Source organism: Sorghum bicolor, chromosome 6 (genome assembly GCF_000003195.3).
Source record: "Sorghum bicolor cultivar BTx623 chromosome 6, Sorghum_bicolor_NCBIv3, whole genome shotgun sequence".
NCBI lineage: Eukaryota > Viridiplantae > Streptophyta > Magnoliopsida > Poales > Poaceae > Sorghum > Sorghum bicolor.
The window spans coordinates 30,381,728-30,401,356 of record NC_012875.2 but is presented as its reverse complement, the minus strand read 5'-3'; the positions used below and the strand labels follow the sequence as shown (position 1 = coordinate 30,401,356).

Genomic DNA, 19,629 nt, shown 5'->3' with positions numbered 1-19,629 from the left:
TATAATAGGCTGCGTCCAAAAGCAGAAGTCTTTGCTCCGTAATGAAGAAAATGCCGTATAAAATGTATGGGAGGACTTGTGAGGATAAGAATTGACCAATTCTCCGTATTCAAAAAGCATGTGGAACTCTTTGCCTCTCCCCGTGGTCATTTTCCGTCCAATTTGGCCTGCAAAATGCATAGGTGCTATATCTTTTCTCATATATGCACCTCTCGCATGCATATATATAAGATCATCTGGAAGGACGGACGGCATCTCAGTTACCACACCTCGAAACTTTTGAGCTCAAAGTGGCCATCATGGCACATCAAGCAACAATAGTTATCGATGATCTCACCACTGCTAATTCACCGCTGCTGAAAGCAGTTTTCCCACTCCTGGTCCCTGTCATCCTGCTCTTCGTCCTGCTGCGCTACTTCTCTACAGGAGCAACAACGACTAATACAAAGCAAGGAAAGAAACTGCTTCCTTCACCTCCGGCCCTGCCGCTGATCGGGCACCTTCACCTCGTCGGTGCGCACCCGCATGTCTCTATGCGGGGCCTCGCCGCCCGGCACGGTGGCGAGGACCTCATGCTACTCCGCCTCGGCACGGTCCCGACGCTTGTGGCGTTCTCCCCGCGCGCCGCACAGGCGGTGCTGCGCACGCACGACCAGTCGCTGGCGTCGAGGCCCCGCTCCATCTTCGGCGATATCCTCGGTTACGGGCCGTCGGACGTCGGGTTCGCGCCCTACGGCGAGGGTTGGCGGCAGGCGAAGAAGCTGGTCACCACGCACCTGCTCAACACCAAGAAGGTGCAGTCCTACCGCGCCGCCCGCGAGGAGGAGGTAATTGATTAATCAATCTCGCCTTAGCTAGTTTGCCATGCATGACGCCGAGATCATATCGATAGTCTGTCCACGTATGCCTGCCGGACGGGCACGCGCAGCGCAGGTGGGACTGGTTGTCGACAAGATCCGCTGCGCAGCCATGGCAGGCGCGGCCGTGGACTTGAGCGAGCTCCTGAGCTCGTTCACGACGGACATGATCTCCCGAGCCGTGGTGGGGCGGTCGTTCAGGGTGGACGGCCTGGACAAGGTGTTCAAGGAAGCGATGGACGCGAGCATGGCCGTCCTTGGGGGCTTCAACCTGGAGAACTTTTATCCTGGCCTGGCCAAGGTGGCCGGCGGCGTGCTCATGTGGCCGGGGCGCCGCAAGGCTGAGAGACTCAGGGACCAGTGGGATGAGGTCCTTGATAAGGTGATCGACCAGCACGCGAGCATGGCAGCAGCAAGCCACGAGAGTGATTTTACCCATGTGATGCTATCCGTGCAAGAGGAGTACGGGCTCACCAGAGACGGCATCAAAGGAATCTTGTCTGTGAGTTCAGAACCAACTTTCATAATTGGTTACTTCGTTCTCAGTCAATTTCCTGAACCATCACATCATCATCGTTCTTACTAACTAATCACTATTATTGTTATTTCTAACCTTCAGTATTTATACGAACAACATACAGGATATGTTTGCAGCGGGCACAGACACAGCGTACTTGGTATTAGAATTCACCATGGCTGAGCTGATGCTGCACCAAGATGTTATGGCAAGGCTACAGGCAGAGGTGAGAAATAGCATTATGCCTAAGAACCAAGAAGTCATCACAGAAGAGTACCTCACTGGAATGCCATATCTAAAAGCTGTCATCAAAGAAACACTCCGATTGCACCCGCCATCACCGCTCCTCCTCCCACATCAGTCACTAGAGGAGTGCACCATCGATGGCTACGTGGTTCCTGCTGGCACCACCGTGTTTGTCAACGCCTGGGCAATCGGCCGCGACCTGAGGTTATGGGATGCTGCTGAGGAGTTCATGCCAGAAAGGTTCATCGACAAGGGGGCCACAGAGGGTGTTGATTTTAGAGGAATTGACTTTCAATTTCTGCCATTTGGGTCCGGCCGAAGGATGTGTCCTGGCATGAATTTTGGCCTGGCCAACGTTGAAATCATGCTGGCAAATCTTGTGTGCCACTTTGATTGGGAGATGGCGGGAGGAGCCAATGAGATTGACATGACAGAGGTGTTTGGATTAACTGTGCACCGAAAAGAGAAGCTTATCCTCACTCCAAGGTTACAATCTTGTGTTGCTTAACCACTGGAGGGCTAGGTCAACCAGAATAATAATGATGATGATATAAGCGTCACGTATACTGTACATTGCTCATACCTGTTGCTATATGTGTCAAATATTATATGGGTAGCCCATATATTATTTGAAGATAATTAATTGTAGAGCCCATAATAAATGTTATAGTATAAATAGTTTTATCCCGGATTGTTTTTTGACCTTGTGTTAACTCATCTTAAATATGTAGTTTGTAAGAGGTCCTATAGAGAAGTTGAGGAATGGTACGCACGCCACCGAGTCGTGCCGTGGCAAGGCGGGCATGATGAGACGAGACATGGCCTGTGTCACATTTTGCTAGATGGGATATGAGAGGAATAAATGAAAATCAATTGTGTCTGTTATGGTAGTAACACGATTTGATGGCGCGCAATTGATTGTCCGTTTCTACTTCCATCCTCACGGGCTCCTTTCTCTCTCGCGCTCGCTTTCCTTCTTCCTCTTATCGAGTTGCACTAAGTCTTCCCCATCCTGAGAGTAGGCCTTCAAAACCCGACGTCTCGAATCGAGATATCTGTTCGGGTGTGCAGACAATCAGGTTTTTGGAGAACGTCTTCTGTGACTGCTCACTTCGTCTTCATCCTTGGATCATTCTCGACGGATTCGTCTTCTTCCTCGGATTGGAACGTTTACTCTCTGGTGGACGTTCGCGAGACTTCGTCTTCTTCCACAGATCAGAACGTCTACTTCTCGGTGGACGTTCACGGTACTATACTGCGAACCACTTCCTGCATCGACTGCGGTCTGCTACTTCAAGCAACGCACTAATGTCGACTAGTGCGAATGGAGTCATCGGTGCCTTCAGCATTGGTCCCTCCGCATGGTATGATATTTGTGAATTTTATCACTAGTCTGAGTAGCGGTAAAATTACACACGTGCATATATATGCCAACACAATTTGGATCATATTTTTTGCATTAAATTAAACACTAAAGTACCATTGTCTAGCTTTTCTCTTTAATGAAAAAGGAAATAGCTTCCAACAAAGAGTTTCATCAGATAAGCCTTCAATGCGAAGACAGTCACATGTTTGCTCTAAGTCTCTAATGTTTAGGTAAGGATTTTCATCTTCTTCTCCTGAAAAGGATAGGCTTTAGACCAATACAATCAACCACGGACTCAGCCTATAGCTACATGTTTGACAGGTTGTGATGACTCACGTGGGCTGTGCAGAGAACTGAATGATAGGAATGGAATTTAAGGTATCCATTAAAGAAAAGATAAGATGTAAGAAATGTTGAGATAACAGAAAAAGATAAAAAGTATGATACAAGGTAGAGCAAGACTAGGTTATCTAAGCAGACCGTCTTTCTCCCTGACAACAGCGCCAGAAATGCATGTTGATATTAGTTACGCACACGAAAGAATCAAAGAGAAATAATCCGCAAGCGCATGAATATCGATGAGCACTTAACCCGAGAGATAAGTCCAGAGTATCGTATTTATTTTTTTTACCACTAGGAGAAAGCGTGCAAAAGACTAACCCTATCTTACCTACTACCCACAGGCTGCAAGACAAGATAGTGAGATATGAGCGATATAGAGAGAACTCTTTCTTCAGTGTTCTTCTAACCAATGGTAAGTGTGTGGTTATTGTTCTAAGGGGAGTACCTAGAGAAAAGAGACACCTCAGAGAGTGCTTAATCCTGGCACCATATATTCTACCTTACCTCCTAACGGGACGTGGATTATAGAGACATGAGAGGATTCTACGAGTATTCCTAACCTAAGCACCACGCTTACGCTACGAATGATTACTCTATTCCCTACGCGAAGCGAATAAAATAAACTCGTAAACCAAAGAACAATAACTTACTAGTATTAGAAGTCAAATTGTCAAATGATTCCAGAACCAAGCCTTAGGTTAGGAGACTTGATCCTAAAGATACAAAGAAGGAGACACCAAGAGGCCGGGCTTCCTCAACTTCTATCTTCACTCTATACTCTCTCAAACTCTCTTGTTGCTATAACCCTATAAAGACAGATCTATTTGAGGGACCCCTCTCTGTCTAATTCTCTCTAGAAAATATGAATTAGGTTTTCACAATAATTTCTAGGGGGGTTAGGTCTTATTTATAGCCTCCTAGGAAGCACAACAGCCCTCAGATCAAACCGACTTAAACGTGCGCTTAAGATTACTCTTCAAAGGCGGTGGAGGTAGGATGCGCGAGGTGGAAGCTGATTGGCTCTCCCCCCTGGGTGGCCACCCCACCTATCAGGGGCGCCCGCCCCGAGCCTCTATCAGATGGGCCCCAGGCTTCTGGTGGTGGCTCCTCAAGTCTTCTAGATTATTCCTGAGTTGAAGTTCGTGAGTTCTCTCTATGTAAATCTGACACATGGACCATCACTAATTATTTTCAGCTGACTCCCTACAAAAATAGATATTCACCAAAACTCATGGAATTCTGTTAGTGATAACCCTATATCTACTAAGTGCTTGCAAATAGGTCCATTTCTATGTTTAGTTGACGGTTAAAATTAGGAGTTATCTATCGTCAACAAACTCCCCCACACTTGTCTTATACTTGTTCTCGAGGAAAAAGAATAGATTACTTTAAACATAACCTAAAATCAAGACATGACAAATAGATTAATTCCAAGTCATACCTATTGTTGATGGTAGATAACTCCTAATTTTAACTGTCAACTTAACATGAAAAGGGACCTATTTGCAGGCACTCAGTAGAAATAGGGTTATCACTAACAGAATTCTACGAGTTCTGGTGATTGTCTATTTCTACAGGGGGTTACTGGAATAATAATAAAAGTAGGTTCACATGTTAGATTTACAAAGAAGAAGACCGGAACGTCAACTTAGGAAGACTCTAGAAGACTCCAGCAGCCACCACCTGAAAGGTGGGACCCATCTGTCATAGGGTAGGGGCGGGCGCCCCACCCTAACAGGGGTGGCCACCCGAGGCTCTCCACCAATCAGAGTGAACCTCGCGGATCCTGCCTCCACCGACTTTGAGGATTAATCTTAAGCACATGTTTAAGTCAGTTTGATCCAAGGGCTGTGGTGATTCCTAGGGAACTATAAATAAAGACCCTACCCCCTTGAGATGTAACTCTAAAACTCTAAATCATATTTTCCAAAGAGAGTTAGACAGAGAGGGGTCCCTCGAATGGATCTGTCTATTTAGGTAGATAGCAACAAGAGAGATTGAGAGAGTATAGGGTGAAGATAGGAGTTGAGGAAGCCCGGCCTGTCGGTGCCTTCTTCTTCGTATCTTCAGGGTCAAGTCTCCTAACCCAAGGCTTGGTACCAGAATTGTTTGGAAATTCAACTTCTGATACTATTAAGTTATTGTTCTTATTGTTTTTGGTTTATGAGTTTACTTTATTTGCTTCACGTAGGGAATAGAGTAATTATTCATAGCATAAGCGTGGTGCTTGGGCTAGGAATACTCATAGATACTCCCTGCTTGGCCAGATTTGTGGTAGCCTTTTGGGTGAAGTGACAATCCTCTTGGGTCATAGTAATCCACATCCTGTTAGGAGGTAAGGTAGGGTATATTGTACTAGGGTTAAGAACTCTCTAAGGTGTTTCTTCTCTCTAGTTACTCCCATTAGAACGATATCTACACACTTACCATAGGTTAGAAGAAGACTGAAGAAAGAGTTCTCTCTATATCACTTATATCTCACTATCTTGTCTTACAACCCATGGGTAGTAGGTAGGATAAAAGGTTAGTCTTTTGCATGCTTTCTCGTAGTGGTAAAAAAATAAATACAATACTCTAAACTTATCTCTCGGGTGAAGTGCTCACCGATATACGACACCAGAAATACTCGTGCACTTGCGGATTATTTCTCTTTGATTCTTTAGTGTGCGTAACTAATATCAACAAGTATTTCTGGTGCCGTTGCTGGGAAGAAACATGGTATGCTTAGATAACCTTATCTTACTCTAACTTGTATCACACTTTTATCTTTTTCTATTATCTCACCTTTTCTTACATCTTACCTTTTCTTTTATGGATACCTTAAATTCTATTCCTATCCTTCAATTCTCTCCACCCACGGAGACCAGCCTAGTGCCACATCATCACAACATATCCAAACATGTAGCTATAGGCTGAGTCTGTGGTTGATTGTGTTGGTCCAAAGCCTATCCTTTTCAGGAGAAGGAGATGAAAATCCTTACCTACACATTAGAGACTTTGAGCAAACATGTGATTGTCTTCGCATAGAAGGCATATCTGATGAATCTCTCCGTTGGAAGCTATTTTCTTTCTCATTGAAGGGAAAAGCTAGGCAATGGTATATAGAGCTGTAGGTAAGCAACAAGGAGATAGGGGATCTTTACGTTCCAACTTTTGCCTAGATTTCTATCCTGTCTCCCAAATCATTGACCTTAGAGTCAAGGTTCTCACTATAAATAGCCTGGATTCGATTTACTATACTTTTAGCATCCGGCCCAGACCTTAGTCTACTAGACCCTATTCTTTTACAACATTTTTATAAAGGTATAAGTAGAGAAAGTACAAAGTTGCTCGACACTACATCAGGAGGATCTTTCTTGCATGTCTCTTCTGAGAAAGCAAGATAATCCTAGATCAAATCCTATCCACTGAATTAGATTACCTTCTAGAAGTAGAACCTCAACCCTAGTTAGCTGAAACCAAGCCTTCACCAGATGCACCATCTACCTCAGCTAACACATGTCTAGAGCAAGAAAAAGAAGAAATTCTATTTCTAGATTTTGTGCTAGACATAGAACTTGATCTCTTTACCGAATTTGGAAACATTTTGAATTATCACTCTGTGAAGAGGCCACAGAGAATCTCTAGAGAATCTTTTGATCCCCTGAGGATATTGCTTCTAGAAGAACATCAGGAGAATTAGTATCTATTATAAGTAATGAATGGTTAGAAGAATCAAAGCTTTCCACTGAAATAATCCGTTTAGATTCATCTTCTACTCCTATTCATTGCATAATCAATACGGATCAAATAAAAGCTCTGTATAATCTAGTTTTAGGGATAAACATTATGTATATGTCTCTTGCAGAACATTTAATACAAGACATGACATTAATCCTGACAATAAAATTCATGAGAAGTCTCTCAGGATATATTATCCCTAGGTAGAAGGAACCCCAGTGCATTTAAGCTTTTATATCTTTGACACATGGGACTTTGACCTGTTGATAGGACAACCTTTTAGGTAACTTCTCTATGAAGAACAATCTGGGAAGCTAAAAATTCGCTTAGGCAAGAAACTTCAATTCCCATTGTCCATCTCACATTCTTTAAACTCTAGGACTGAACCTTGTCCACAAGAAGACCCACTGGAGGAATTTAGAGCTGCATCCTTGGACTTTTTAGCAAAACCAGGATTAGAAGATGAAGCTAGATTCTTCATAGAAGAAGAAGTTGACTCTTTTGAGGAAGAACCTTTAGATGAGTTTTCAGTACCACCTAAACCTCCTATTAAGCATAAACCTTTACCAACCAATCTTAGATACACTTTTCTAGGTGACAATCTAGAGTCTCCTATCATTATAAGTGATAAACTCACTCAGGAGTAGACTCTTCGTCTAATGGCAGTCCTAGAAAAACATCACTTAGCCTTCGGCAACTCACTCAAAGACCTCAAGGGAATTAGTCCTGCTCTTTGCACCCATCGCATTCCTACGGATCCTAATATACCACCATCTAGAGAACCCCAACGTAGACTCAATAATGCGATGAGAGAAGTTGTAAAGAAGGAAGTTTTAAAACTATTGCATGCTGGCATTATTTATGTTGTGCCGCATAGTGAGTGGGTAAGCCATGTTCAAGTTGTACCTAAAAAGGGAGGTATGGCTGTTCTCCAAAATGAGAGGAATGAGTTAATCCCTCAACGAACCGTCACAGGATGGCGGATGTGCATAGACTATAGAAAGCTTAATAAAGCAACTAAGAAAGATCACTTTCCATTGCCTTTCATTGATGAGATGCTAGAGCGGTTAGGCAACCATTCCTTCTTTTATTTCTTCGATGGATATTCAGGGTATCACCAAATTATCCATCCTAATGACCAAAGCAAAACCACCTTTACATGTCCCTATGGAAACTATGCCCATTGTAGAATGTCTTTTGGGTTATGTAATGCACCTGCTTCTTTTCAAAGATGTATGATGTCTATATTTTCTGATATGATTGAAAAGATTATGGAAGTTTTCATGGATGATTTTTCTGTTTATGGAAAAAATTTTGATGATTGTCTAGAAAACTTAGACAAGGTTTTGCAACGGTGTGAAGAAAAGCACTTAGTCCTTAATTGGGAAATGTCATTTTATGGTTAGAGAAGGAATAGTTCTAGGACACTTAGTGTCTAAAGAGGCATTGAGGTAGATAAAGCTAAAATAGAAGCAATAGAACATTTACCTTCGCCTGTTAATGTAAAAGGAATTAGGAGTTTCCTTGGCCATGCTGGTTTTTATCATAGGTTTATTAAAGACTTTTCATTTATTGCTAGACCTCTTACTCGCTTATTGGCTAAGGATGTTCCTTTTGAATTTAATGATGCATGTTTACAAGCTTTTTGTTGATATTTGTTAACGCCATCAGGAAATGATCCACAAGCGCACGGATATCGATGAGCACTTCACCCGGGAGGTTATCCAGAGTATCGTATTTATATTTTTACCACTGGGAGAAAGCGTGCATCTGACTAACCAAATCTATTGCTACTACCCTTTAGGCTACAAACAATGTGATTCGATGTGAGCGATGTATAGAGAAGACTACAACCGCACTCTCGTTCTAACCTTGGTAAGGATGATCTACTATTCTATTGGGGAGGCTAACGGAATCTAGACACCACAGAGGATGTTCGACCCACACCTATAAACCCTATCGATCCTGCTAACGGGATTATGGGCTACAAAGGTAACTCGGAAATGTCACGTTCCTCGCTACTAACACGGTCCGGCTAGACAGGGGATATCTATGAGTATCCTAGCCCAAACACCACGTTTATGCTAGAGATGATTACTCTAAACTCTACGCGAAGAGATCAAAGTAAACACATAAACCAAAGAACAATAAAACAAAGAACTTACTAGAATTTAGAAGTCGAAATACTGAAGAATCCTAGGAGCAAGCCTCGGGTTAGGAGACTTGATCCCACAGGTACAACCTCAGAGTAGACACCGACAGGCCGGCTTCCTCCGATCTACACCTCCACTCTATCTCTCTCAATCTAGTAGAACTAGTACTACTCTCACATTGGATGCTAAGCCCTATGAGGTTGGAACCCTAAGGAACCTCTCTCTCTGAATCTTCTCTGGAAAATATGCTAATGAATAATGAGGATTGCCTCCTCCTGGGGCCAGGGGGCCTGCTTATATAGTCCCCTCAAGTGAATCTGGGCCGTCGGATCAAACCGACCTTAATCGCACAGTTTTCCTTGATCCTTTAGGTCGGTGGAGCATAATCCGCAAGGTGGAACATGATTGGTTGAAACACCTAGGCGAGCGCCCAAGGGGGGAGGGCGGGCGCCTTGCCCTCGGGCCCGCTCGGCCTCCCATTCGTTCTCGTGGCTTCTGAACTCTTCTAGATGATAGAAAATTGCGTGGCATGTTAATATCTCTATGTAAACCCGACGTGTGGGCCTTTCCTCCACATTTCCTGATAACCCCCTACAGAACTAGACAAACACCAAAACTCGTGGAATTCTATCAGATAAAACCCTCAGTCTGGGTGTTTGTTGCATTTGGATCCTTTTCTTTATTTATTTGATGATTAAATTTGGTACTTAAGGACCGTCAACACTTTTGAAAATCTTAAGTACTCATCTCATCACCAATCATTCAACCCTTTGAAATTATATGTGATGCTAGTGATTATGTTGATTGGTCTTTACCTTTTGAAATTATGTGTGATGCTAGTGATTATGTTGTGGGGCCAGTATTAGGACAAACGAAAGATAAGAAGCATCATGCAATAGCTTATGCTAGCAAAACTTTGATAAGACCTCAACTTAATTATGCTACTACTGAAAAAGAGCTCCTAGCTGTTGTTTTTGCTATTGATAAGTTTATATCTTACTTAGTTGGAGCTAAAGTAATTATTTATTCTGATCATGCTGCTTTAAAATACTTGCTCACTAAGAAAGATGCTAAACCCCATTTGATAAGACGGATTTTATTACTCCAAGAATTTTACTTAGAAATAAAAGATAAAAATAGAGTAGAAAATTCTATTGCTGATCATTTGTCTAGAATGCAATTTGAGAATCCACAGGAACTACCCATCGACAACACACTCCAGGACGACATGCTCTACAGAATCAATAGATCTGACCCTGGTATGCCGATATTGTTAATTTTATGGTTACAGGTTATGTACCAGTAGGAGGCAACAAAAGGAAGCTAATCTAGGAGAGCCGTTCTCACATATGGGATGAACCATACCTCTTCCGAGTATGCTCTGATGGCTTACTTAGAAGGTGTGTGCTAGCTGAAGAAGGAATCAAAATCATTCAAAGATGTCATTCATCACCATATAGAGGTCATTATGGGGCGTTCTGAACACACGCCAAGATATGGCAGTGTGGATTCTTCTGGCCAACAATGTATGAAGACACAAGAGAATTTATCTGGAGATGTGGTCTGTTTCAAAGACATGGTAATATCAATTCAAGGGATGCCATGCCACTCATCAGTAATCTCCAGATAGCTCTTTGATGTCTAGGGGATTGACTACATGGGGCCATTTCCACCGTCAAAGAAGTATGAGTATATCCTGGTGGTAGTGGATTGTGTCTCCAAGTGGGTTGAAGCCATGCCATGTAGGAATGCTGACATTATGCATTCAAAGAAGATGTTCAAAGAAATAATATTTCCAAGATTCGAAGTTCCAAGGATAGTGATAAGTGACAGAGGTTCTCACTTCATTGACAAGCGCTTCGAGCAATACTTGTCGAAGCATGTGATACGTCACAATGTCGCTACTCCTTACCATCCTCAAACAAGTGGTCAGGTCGAGACATCAAACAAGCAAATTAAGAATATTCTACAGAAGGCAATAAATGAGATGGGGACAACTTGGAAGGACAAGCTTCATGATGCACTCTGAGCATATTGAACAACATACAAGACACCCATTGGGATGTCACCCTATCAACTTGTCTATGGAAAAACTTGTCACTTACCAGCGGAGCTAGAATTCAAAGCTCACTAGGCTATCAAGAGATGGAATAGGGACTTGGAAGCAGCTGGAGAAAAGAGGAAGATGCAACTCCCTGAGCTAGAAGAGTGAAGAGAAAAAGCATATCACAATGCCAAGATTTATAAAGAGAGAGTAAAAAGATGGCATGACAAAAGGATCAAGAAGAAGGAGTTCACCCCAGGTGATAAGTGTTGACACTTGCTAACACCACTTGAATACTAGGTTGTCATCCCCAGCATGGCACTAGTGTGTACTACAGTATTTATACGCACACAGATAATCCGCAAGCGCACGGATACTGTTGTAGCTTTTTTCCGGTTAAAGGTTTTATCGTATCCACAGGCAAACGGGGGAACCAACTACGCTCTAACTTAACCAAGATAGATAGATAAGTGTAAATAGGAAAGATGGTAGAATTGAATAAGAACAATATTAAAGGTAAGATAATAATGGGTGATAATATGGGAATAGAGAGTAGAGCAATCTAGTATATGGGCGATGGTAGCAGAATAGAGAGGATAACTATGGTTTCTCTACTTCAAAGGGGTATGTCTATGTCTAGGACGAACCACATGATAAGAATACACCACAAAGGATGCTTATCCATAGGCCGATAAACCCTACCCGTCCTGCTAATAGGAGGTGGACTACAGGGGACCAACGTAACTGTCACCTACGCGGCCTACCACACGATCCAGCTAGACAGGGGATTTCCACAAGTAATCTAGGTCTAAGCACCACGCTTACACCTATACTACAACTCTCACCTATAGCGTCCTATAGATTAAAGTACTCAAAAGAGTTGTGAACAAGAACATACATGATTAGTAATTGCATAATGAATTAGAAGTAGATTACGAGAGTCATCCCATGAGCAAGCTTGATTAGAGCTTGATCATGACGAAGTACAACCGGAGGAAGAACCGACAGGCCGGCCTCTCCTCCAATCCCCCCTCGCTCTCCATCTCGCTACTATCTAGATCTACTCTAGTTTAGAGATGAGAGGAGAGCTCTCATCTCCAAACCCTAGCTTTTGCTCTGTCTACGAATAATGAATAATGATCAAGGGGTGCCTCCTCCAGGGGCTAGGGGGTCTGGTTATATAGTCCCCTCAAGTGAATCTAGGCCGTCGGATCAAACCGACATTGATTGAACGGTTATTCTTGATCCTTTAGGTCGGTGGAGCGTAATCCGCGAAGTTGAACGTGATTGGCCAAAATAGGTGGGCGGGCGCCCTAAGGACTTGGGCGGGCGCCCTGTCCCTGAGCCCTCTCGGCTTCCGCTTTGTTCCCGTGGCTTCTGGAGTCTTCTAGATGATAGAAAATTGCGCAGCATGTTAATACCTCTATGTAAACCCGACGTGTGGGCCTTTCTTCCAAATTCATGATAACCCCCAGCAGAAATAGACAAACACCAAAACTCGTGGAATTCTATCAGATAAAACCCTATGTCTGGGTGTTGGTTGCATTTGGATCCTTTTCTTTATTTATTTGATGATTATATTTGGTACTTAAGGACCGTCAACAACTCCCCCAAGCTTACCTCTTGCTCGTTCCTGAGCAAGGATGGACTCAATAGTTTCTGCAGTTGTTTTATGCCTTAAAGGTACACATGTGTTTAAACAAGATCTCATCTCTAGGTTAGGGTAAACTGTTAAGATTTAAACTTACTCAAATTACCTTCCACCATGGGGCTTGCAACTGTCACTGGTGTCTTGAGCAGTTAAAAGATAGAACGGTCAAGTCAAGCACCATGTCTCTTGTTCTTTGATCAACTATAGCTCTGGAGTTTTTGCAGATTTTCAAATAAAGCTCAGAGATTCCTTGTATGACTCTCTCTACTCTCTCTTTTGTGGTATTTTTGGATCCTTACCAAGGCAGTGATGATATATGCCTTCTCTCATAGTATGTGGTATTTTTGGTATGAGGCATAATGATATTGCCTTCTCTCTCACCCTACTCTAACAAGGTTTTGATATCTGGAGCTCATAGGTGGGAGATAGCTAATACATACTTACAAGACATTTATTGCATAGTCAAACCATGGATCCAGAGAAAAAAGTCAATAAGTCAAATCAAGATGTGCATGTGTGGCGAGTGAATGGTGTATGGTGATCATGGTGAAAACAATGGTGAAAGTCTAATTCTACTTTTGCTCTTTTGAGGACCTTTCTTGCACTTTGAAGCTTTTTGAGGGGAATGAGATGCTCTATATTTTCTTTTTCTTTTCTCTCAGGTGGGTATCTTGTACCCCTAATTCTACTGTCGGACACTTGTCTATTTTTACCTCTCGTCTCACTTTTTCTTTTGTTCGAGGTTCCGGGCACTTGCCCCTTTTTATTTCCTCATATTTTTTTTTCATTTTTTTAGAGCACTCACCCTCCTAGAATAATGTAGCAAGTGGTAGTAACCAAAATATCTCGAGCATTTATTTCACGAGGAATAACAGGGATAGAATAATGTTTTTGGCTATTCTCTCCTTGATAGGAGTAGAATAATTTTGGGTGAATCTAGAGATGGAAAGGAGTGGATGTATGTGGAGCGTACTTCCGGAGTAGAAGTACCATGTATGAGTGAACGTGCAAGTGAATCTTGATTTTAACTGCATGACAAGCTCCTAAGGGTCTACACAGCTTGACCACACTCAATGCTCATAAGTAGTAAAAAGTAAATGTATGGTTTATAGTCTAATAAGCATGTATATGGCTGTGGTGGGATTTTAAACTCTCATCATACAGGAACTCATCATGCAACATTTTAAAGATTTTCAACGATAAAATTCTCCAGAATTCTAGCATCTCTAGGAACAGATAAATAGCAGCTCAACCATCCCATATCGTATCCGTTAACGACTTAGACTTTAGATCAAGTACTCTTCCCACAAGTTCAGGTTTAGAGAAAATCTTAGTTCATAACAATCATGCCTAAACTTGAGAGAGAATTCAATCTTGAGAAGTAGTCATGGCAGAGCAACTATTCATCATTTCCATGTGAGAGCTTATCATGAGGGTTCATATCAAACTTTATTTATTTATTTATTTCGCAAACTAAGCAAAGATATATATAAGCACAAAATCTTTATTTGGGTTTTTATGATTATGCATCTTTTTATTATTTGAGTAAAGTATAAACGCGAGTAGAAACACTTAGCTGGATAATTGGGGGTGCTCTCCCCCAAGCTGGATTTTGATGTAATTTCTTCTGATGTCGCTAGCAGGTGGTAGAGGTATATTTGAATGTCGGCAGCACCGTGACAGCAATTAGGATGTCCTCCGTCTGCTAGTCTTCTTTGATCCTTGAATTCTGTGAAGCTCAAATAGACAACAAAGCTTTGTGGAACTAGTTAAGTGTTAGCATAAAATCTCTTTGCCTTTGTCATGTTGAGCTTCCTCTAATAAATATTACTCTCTTTGGTAGGATCATAAATTTATTTTTATATTTTCATTTCTATAGAACAGGAATATATTTATTTTTTTTATGCCACCACAGTGAATGTTCTTATGGGTTTTATGCCACGAGCATACTCACATGGGGCTTACTATTTTTAACATTTTTATTTTCTTTTCAAGATAGCATGATTTACTAACAAGCTATTTAAGGAAAGTAAATAATTTAAGGAAAAAGGAATGCAGAAAGGATTAATATGGATAACTACCGATTTTACCTTTCGGCGAGGGTTCAATGTTTTAAGTCTTCTGAACAAGACTTCTCACCGTGTTTATTCTTTAGGTGCGTCATTTGATTCAGGTGTGGACCTTGACGTCTGCACCTCTTGATACGATGCACCCATGTTCTTCGTTTGCCTAGCAGTTCAAAGTGCGGTGTTGGCAGTATCTTGCTCAGTGTGTTTGTGCTCGTAGATCTAGGTCTTTCACTTGGTGGAATCTGGGAGTTGTAAAACTCCACCATGTTTTGCTCCAAGTGTACCTGCTCATAGAGACAAGGCAGAGATCAAGTGCATGGGTCCTGTTGGTGGAAAACACCAACAAAACCAAAAGTGTATTTGTTCTTCTCTAACCTTAAGCATAGTGAGCAAGACAAAGTTGATGGATGATAAGTTCATGAGTGTAGCACTTATAACTTTTGTTAGATCAGATCGCTCAACCTTATGGAAAGATAATCTATCTATGTATATGTCTTTTTCTTTATATCTCTCAAAGATTGAATGTGCAATATTTTAGCTCATATGATTAGGAGTGTGGGATCACAAAGGTGGAAGGACTAAACATGTTGAATCAATTGGGTTGGTTAACCTAGAGTTGTAAATCATACATGTTTGTCTCTTTATTTATGTAAACGCCAGAACCAAGGAGAAGCTTATAAAAGTGATAGTTAAGTACCTTAAGATGTTACCTTACTTGAAGAGTGATGGTGTAGTATCACCTTGTGGAAGCTTTCCTTTCTTAGCGGTTGTGCATCATGTTTGTAGCACCCTCCATGGATCATCTCTTATGAGCTACGTCTTCCTTGTGTAAATTGTTAAACTTGATGTGTCTCTCTCTTTGTCTCCAATGTGAGTTTATCTCAGGACTTCCCAGGTTGATATTGAAAGTTTTCCTGCAGGGGTTAGTCCAACAAAATATACCAATATCTACTCAAGCAGTTTCTAGTTCAGTAACCAAACTAGACTCCATGTCTAATCAGATTAAGGAAGGCTATTTAACCTAAGCACCATGCTTAATTTAAATGCCAATGGAAGTATGGCGAGTACTTCCAAACCAACACTTGCTAGTAAATAGACAAAGGTAGCATGACAGCATTTATAGAGATCTACTCAAGTGGAGATGAAGTAGTGTGATTAGTATTTAACAAATTGAGCATGTCTCAAAGGTAGGGACAACCAACATAGCAACATGGCAAATGATGTTTTTATGTAAAGTACTCCCCCAAGCTTGAATTTTGCAAAATTCAAGTTTGGATTTAATTCAAGGTTGTATGATGATTGGTTGGACATACCTTGTGCTTGTCATTCATCCAATCTTCTTGCTACAATCCTGGAAAGGTTAGTGACAAGAATACCCAAAGGAATATTTTAACAATTATCCTTATATGCTCAATACACAAGGTAATGTTGTAAATAATTAAAAGCTCATGTTACGATCTGATCAGCGCTTATTTTAGGACACTAAGCTTGTCCTTGGAAAACCATCAATTTATGTCGGCGAAGTGGTTTCCCCTCCAACGCTGACCTATATCAACGAGATCTGCAATATTTATTATAGACATATGCATCGACAACCGCCCTTTTAAAGTTTTTATAAATAGAAAGGAAGAGGGGGTTGGAGATCTCAAATGTGGTGATGTTGGAGAGACCAATAGATTGGGAAGATGTTTCATATGAGCATGGAGTAAATGAAGTGGCTATGAAATAAATTCCATGCTCATTAATGTTATCTTCGTCTCCAATCTGAATGTTCAGAGTTTCTTCTAGATTGGTCTCACCTATGTCCTCTTCTGTAGTTGGATGAATCTCGTCTTCAAAGGGAGTCAAGAACTCACCATTTGAAATTGAGCCAAAGTCAGAATCCATTAAGGCTTCTTCCTTATCCATCCATTCTACACATTCTAGCCATTTGGAACTTGTGATCAGGAAAGGGGAGCTGATAGAATCTTCTATATAGCTTAGCTCTCCTTCTATGGCATTACTTGACATGCCATCCTTATGGTCTTCATGACTCCTATGGTTTGGTCGTCTTGATGGATTACTAGGATTATCATGAGACTTAAAAGACGAGGGATAAGAGGGATCTCTAAGGTCAAGGATGGATTTAGAACTTGTGAACATGGAAGGGGAGCAGATAGAATTTTCTATATGGCTTAGCTTTCCTTCACTTGATATGTCATCCTCGACTTCTTCATAATAGGAACCAGGACATTCTCTAAGAGAAACGTTATTGCAAGGATTTGAATTATCCTTGCTTGAAGGTCTCTTATGGAACCAGAAGTCTAAACCATCAGTATCTGAAAGATTTAATGTCGGAATTCCTTCCTCCCTTGGAGAATTTTGGGGTATTGATTGTTTAGGATCGATAGCTAAAGTTTGGGATTGAAGTGGTTGTGATCTGGCTATCAAAACTTCTTGTCTAGGAACTGGTTCTTTCTCTTTCTCAGGGATATAAAAGCTAGGAGACTTTCTGCACATTAGATCAATCAAATTCCAAGCTTCACTAGCAGGTAGGTGATAGAAGGATCCTCTAGAGGCTATATTAAAGGTTTGCTTATTTTCCCTACTAAGGCCCTCAAAAAAGTGAATTAGAAGAACTTCTTCTGGAATAGAAAGCTTTGGGCCAGTGAGAGTAAGTTAATAAAGCGGTCCCATGATTTGCCAAGAGATTCTTCTTCCAGTTGTCTAAAAGAAATAATCTCACGCCGAAGTTCCGCCACTTTGGAGATTGGAAAATACTTAGAGAGAAAACTGTTGTATAGCTCCTTCCAATCTCCATGAACACTCCCTACTTTGAGTTTGTACCAATGTCTAGCTTTTCCTATTAAAGAGAACGGAAAGAGCTTCCATTTAAGGGTCTCATCGGACATGCCTTCTATGAGAAGGAGGTCACAAACTCGATAAAACTCTCTTAGGTGTGTGTATGGGTTTTCCTCACCTTCTCCTGAGAAAGGTTTTTTTTGAACAAATTCTATGTATTCGGGGTCTATCTCAAAACTAGATGCTATGATAGGCTTTGAAGATTTTGGTGGTTCAAGATGTGTGCCCGTAGGTCTATGAAATTCATAGATAGACATGTTTGAATTCATGATAGACCAGAGATCAAGGATTAGATAAGAAGAAAGAATAGCAGAGATAAGGCAAAGGATAAAAGGAAAATATTTTTTTAATTATTATTATTTTTTTAGAAAATGATTAAGCTAGTTCGTAGTTAACTCAGCAACCGTTTCCCCGGCAACGGCGCCAAAAATGCTTATTGACACTTGCTAACACCACTTGAATACTAGGTTGTCATCCCCAGCATGGCACTAGTGTGTACTACGGTATTTATACGCACACAGATAATCCGCAAGCGCACGGATACCGTTGTAGCTTTTTCCCGGTTAAAGGTTTTATCGTATCCACAGGGAAACGGGGGAACCAACTATGCTCTAACTTAACCAAGATAGATAGATAAGTGTAAATAGGAAAGATGGTAGAATTGAATAAGAACAATATTAAAGGTAAGATAATAATGGGTGATAATAAGAGAATAGAGAGTAGAGCAATCTAGTATATGGGCGATGGTAGCAGAATAGAGAGGATAACTATGGTTTCTCTACTTCAAAGGGGTATGTCTATGTCTAGGACGAACCACGTGATAAGAATACACAACACAGGATGCTTATCCATAGGCCGATAAACCCTACCCGTCCTGCTAACAGGAGGTGGACTATAGGGGACCAACGTAACTGTCACCTACGCGGCCTACCACACGATCCAGCTAGACAGGGGATATCCACAAGTAATCTAGGTCTAAGCACCACGCTTACACCTATACTACAACTCTCACCTATAGCGTCCTATAGATTAAAGTACTCAAAAGAGTTGTGAACCAGAACATACATGATTAGTAATTGCATAATGAATTAGAAGTAGATTACCAGAGTCATCCCATGAGCAAGCTTGATTAGAGCTTGATCATGACGAAGTATAGCCAGCCTCTCCTCCAATCCTCCCTCGCTCTCCATCTCGCTACTATCTAGATCTACTCTAGTTTAGAGATGAGAGGAGAGCTCTCATCTCCAAACCCTAGCTTTTGCTTTGTCTACGAATAATGAATAATGATCAAGGGGTGCCTCCTCCAGGGGCTAGGGGGTCTGGTTATATAGTCCCCTCAAGTGAATCTGGGCCGTCGGATCAAACCGACATTGATTGAACGGTTATTCTTGATCCTTTAGGTCGGTGGAGCGTAATCCGCGAAGTTGAACGTGATTGGCCGAAATAGGTGGGTGGGCGCCCTAAGGACTTGGGCAGGCACCCTGTCCCTGAGCCCTCTCGGCTTTCGCTTTGTTCCCGTGGCTTCTGGAGTCTTCTAGATGATAGAAAATTGTGCGGCACGTTAATATCTCTATGTAAACCCGACGTGTGGGCCTTTCTTCCATATTTCCTGATAACCCCCTGCAGAAATAGACAAACACCAAAACTCATGGAATTCGGTGAGATAAAACCCTAAGTCTGGGTGTTGGTTGCATTTGGATCCTTTTCTTTATTTATTTGATGATTATATTTGGTACTTAAGGATCGTCAACAATAAGGTATTACTTTTTAATTCTGGGGTAAAGCTCTTCGGGCATGGAAAACTTTGAAGCAAATGGGAAGGA

At 41.6% G+C, this 19,629-nt stretch overlaps 1 protein-coding gene across 1 annotated transcript; it reads left to right on the top strand.

The window, feature by feature from the left end:
• On the top strand, nucleotides 249–2,186 carry LOC8058660 (indolin-2-one monooxygenase). The gene is made up of 3 exons (XM_002447597.2): nucleotides 249–827; nucleotides 934–1,359; nucleotides 1,499–2,186. Exons 1-3 carry the CDS (start codon nucleotides 300–302, stop codon nucleotides 2,126–2,128), a joined length of 1,584 nt encoding a protein of 527 aa, XP_002447642.1. The 5' UTR covers nucleotides 249–299; the 3' UTR covers nucleotides 2,129–2,186.

Excerpts from the sequence above, each read along its gene's own strand:
- LOC8058660 (XM_002447597.2), top strand. The coding sequence starts at position 300 with ATGGCACATCAAGCAACAATAGTTATCGATGATCTCACCACTGCTAAT. Across the intron at positions 828-933 it reads GCGCCGCCCGCGAGGAGGAG|GTGGGACTGGTTGTCGACAA; the intron begins GTAATTGATTAA and ends CGCGCAGCGCAG. Across the intron at positions 1,360-1,498 it reads GCATCAAAGGAATCTTGTCT|GATATGTTTGCAGCGGGCAC; the intron begins GTGAGTTCAGAA and ends AACAACATACAG.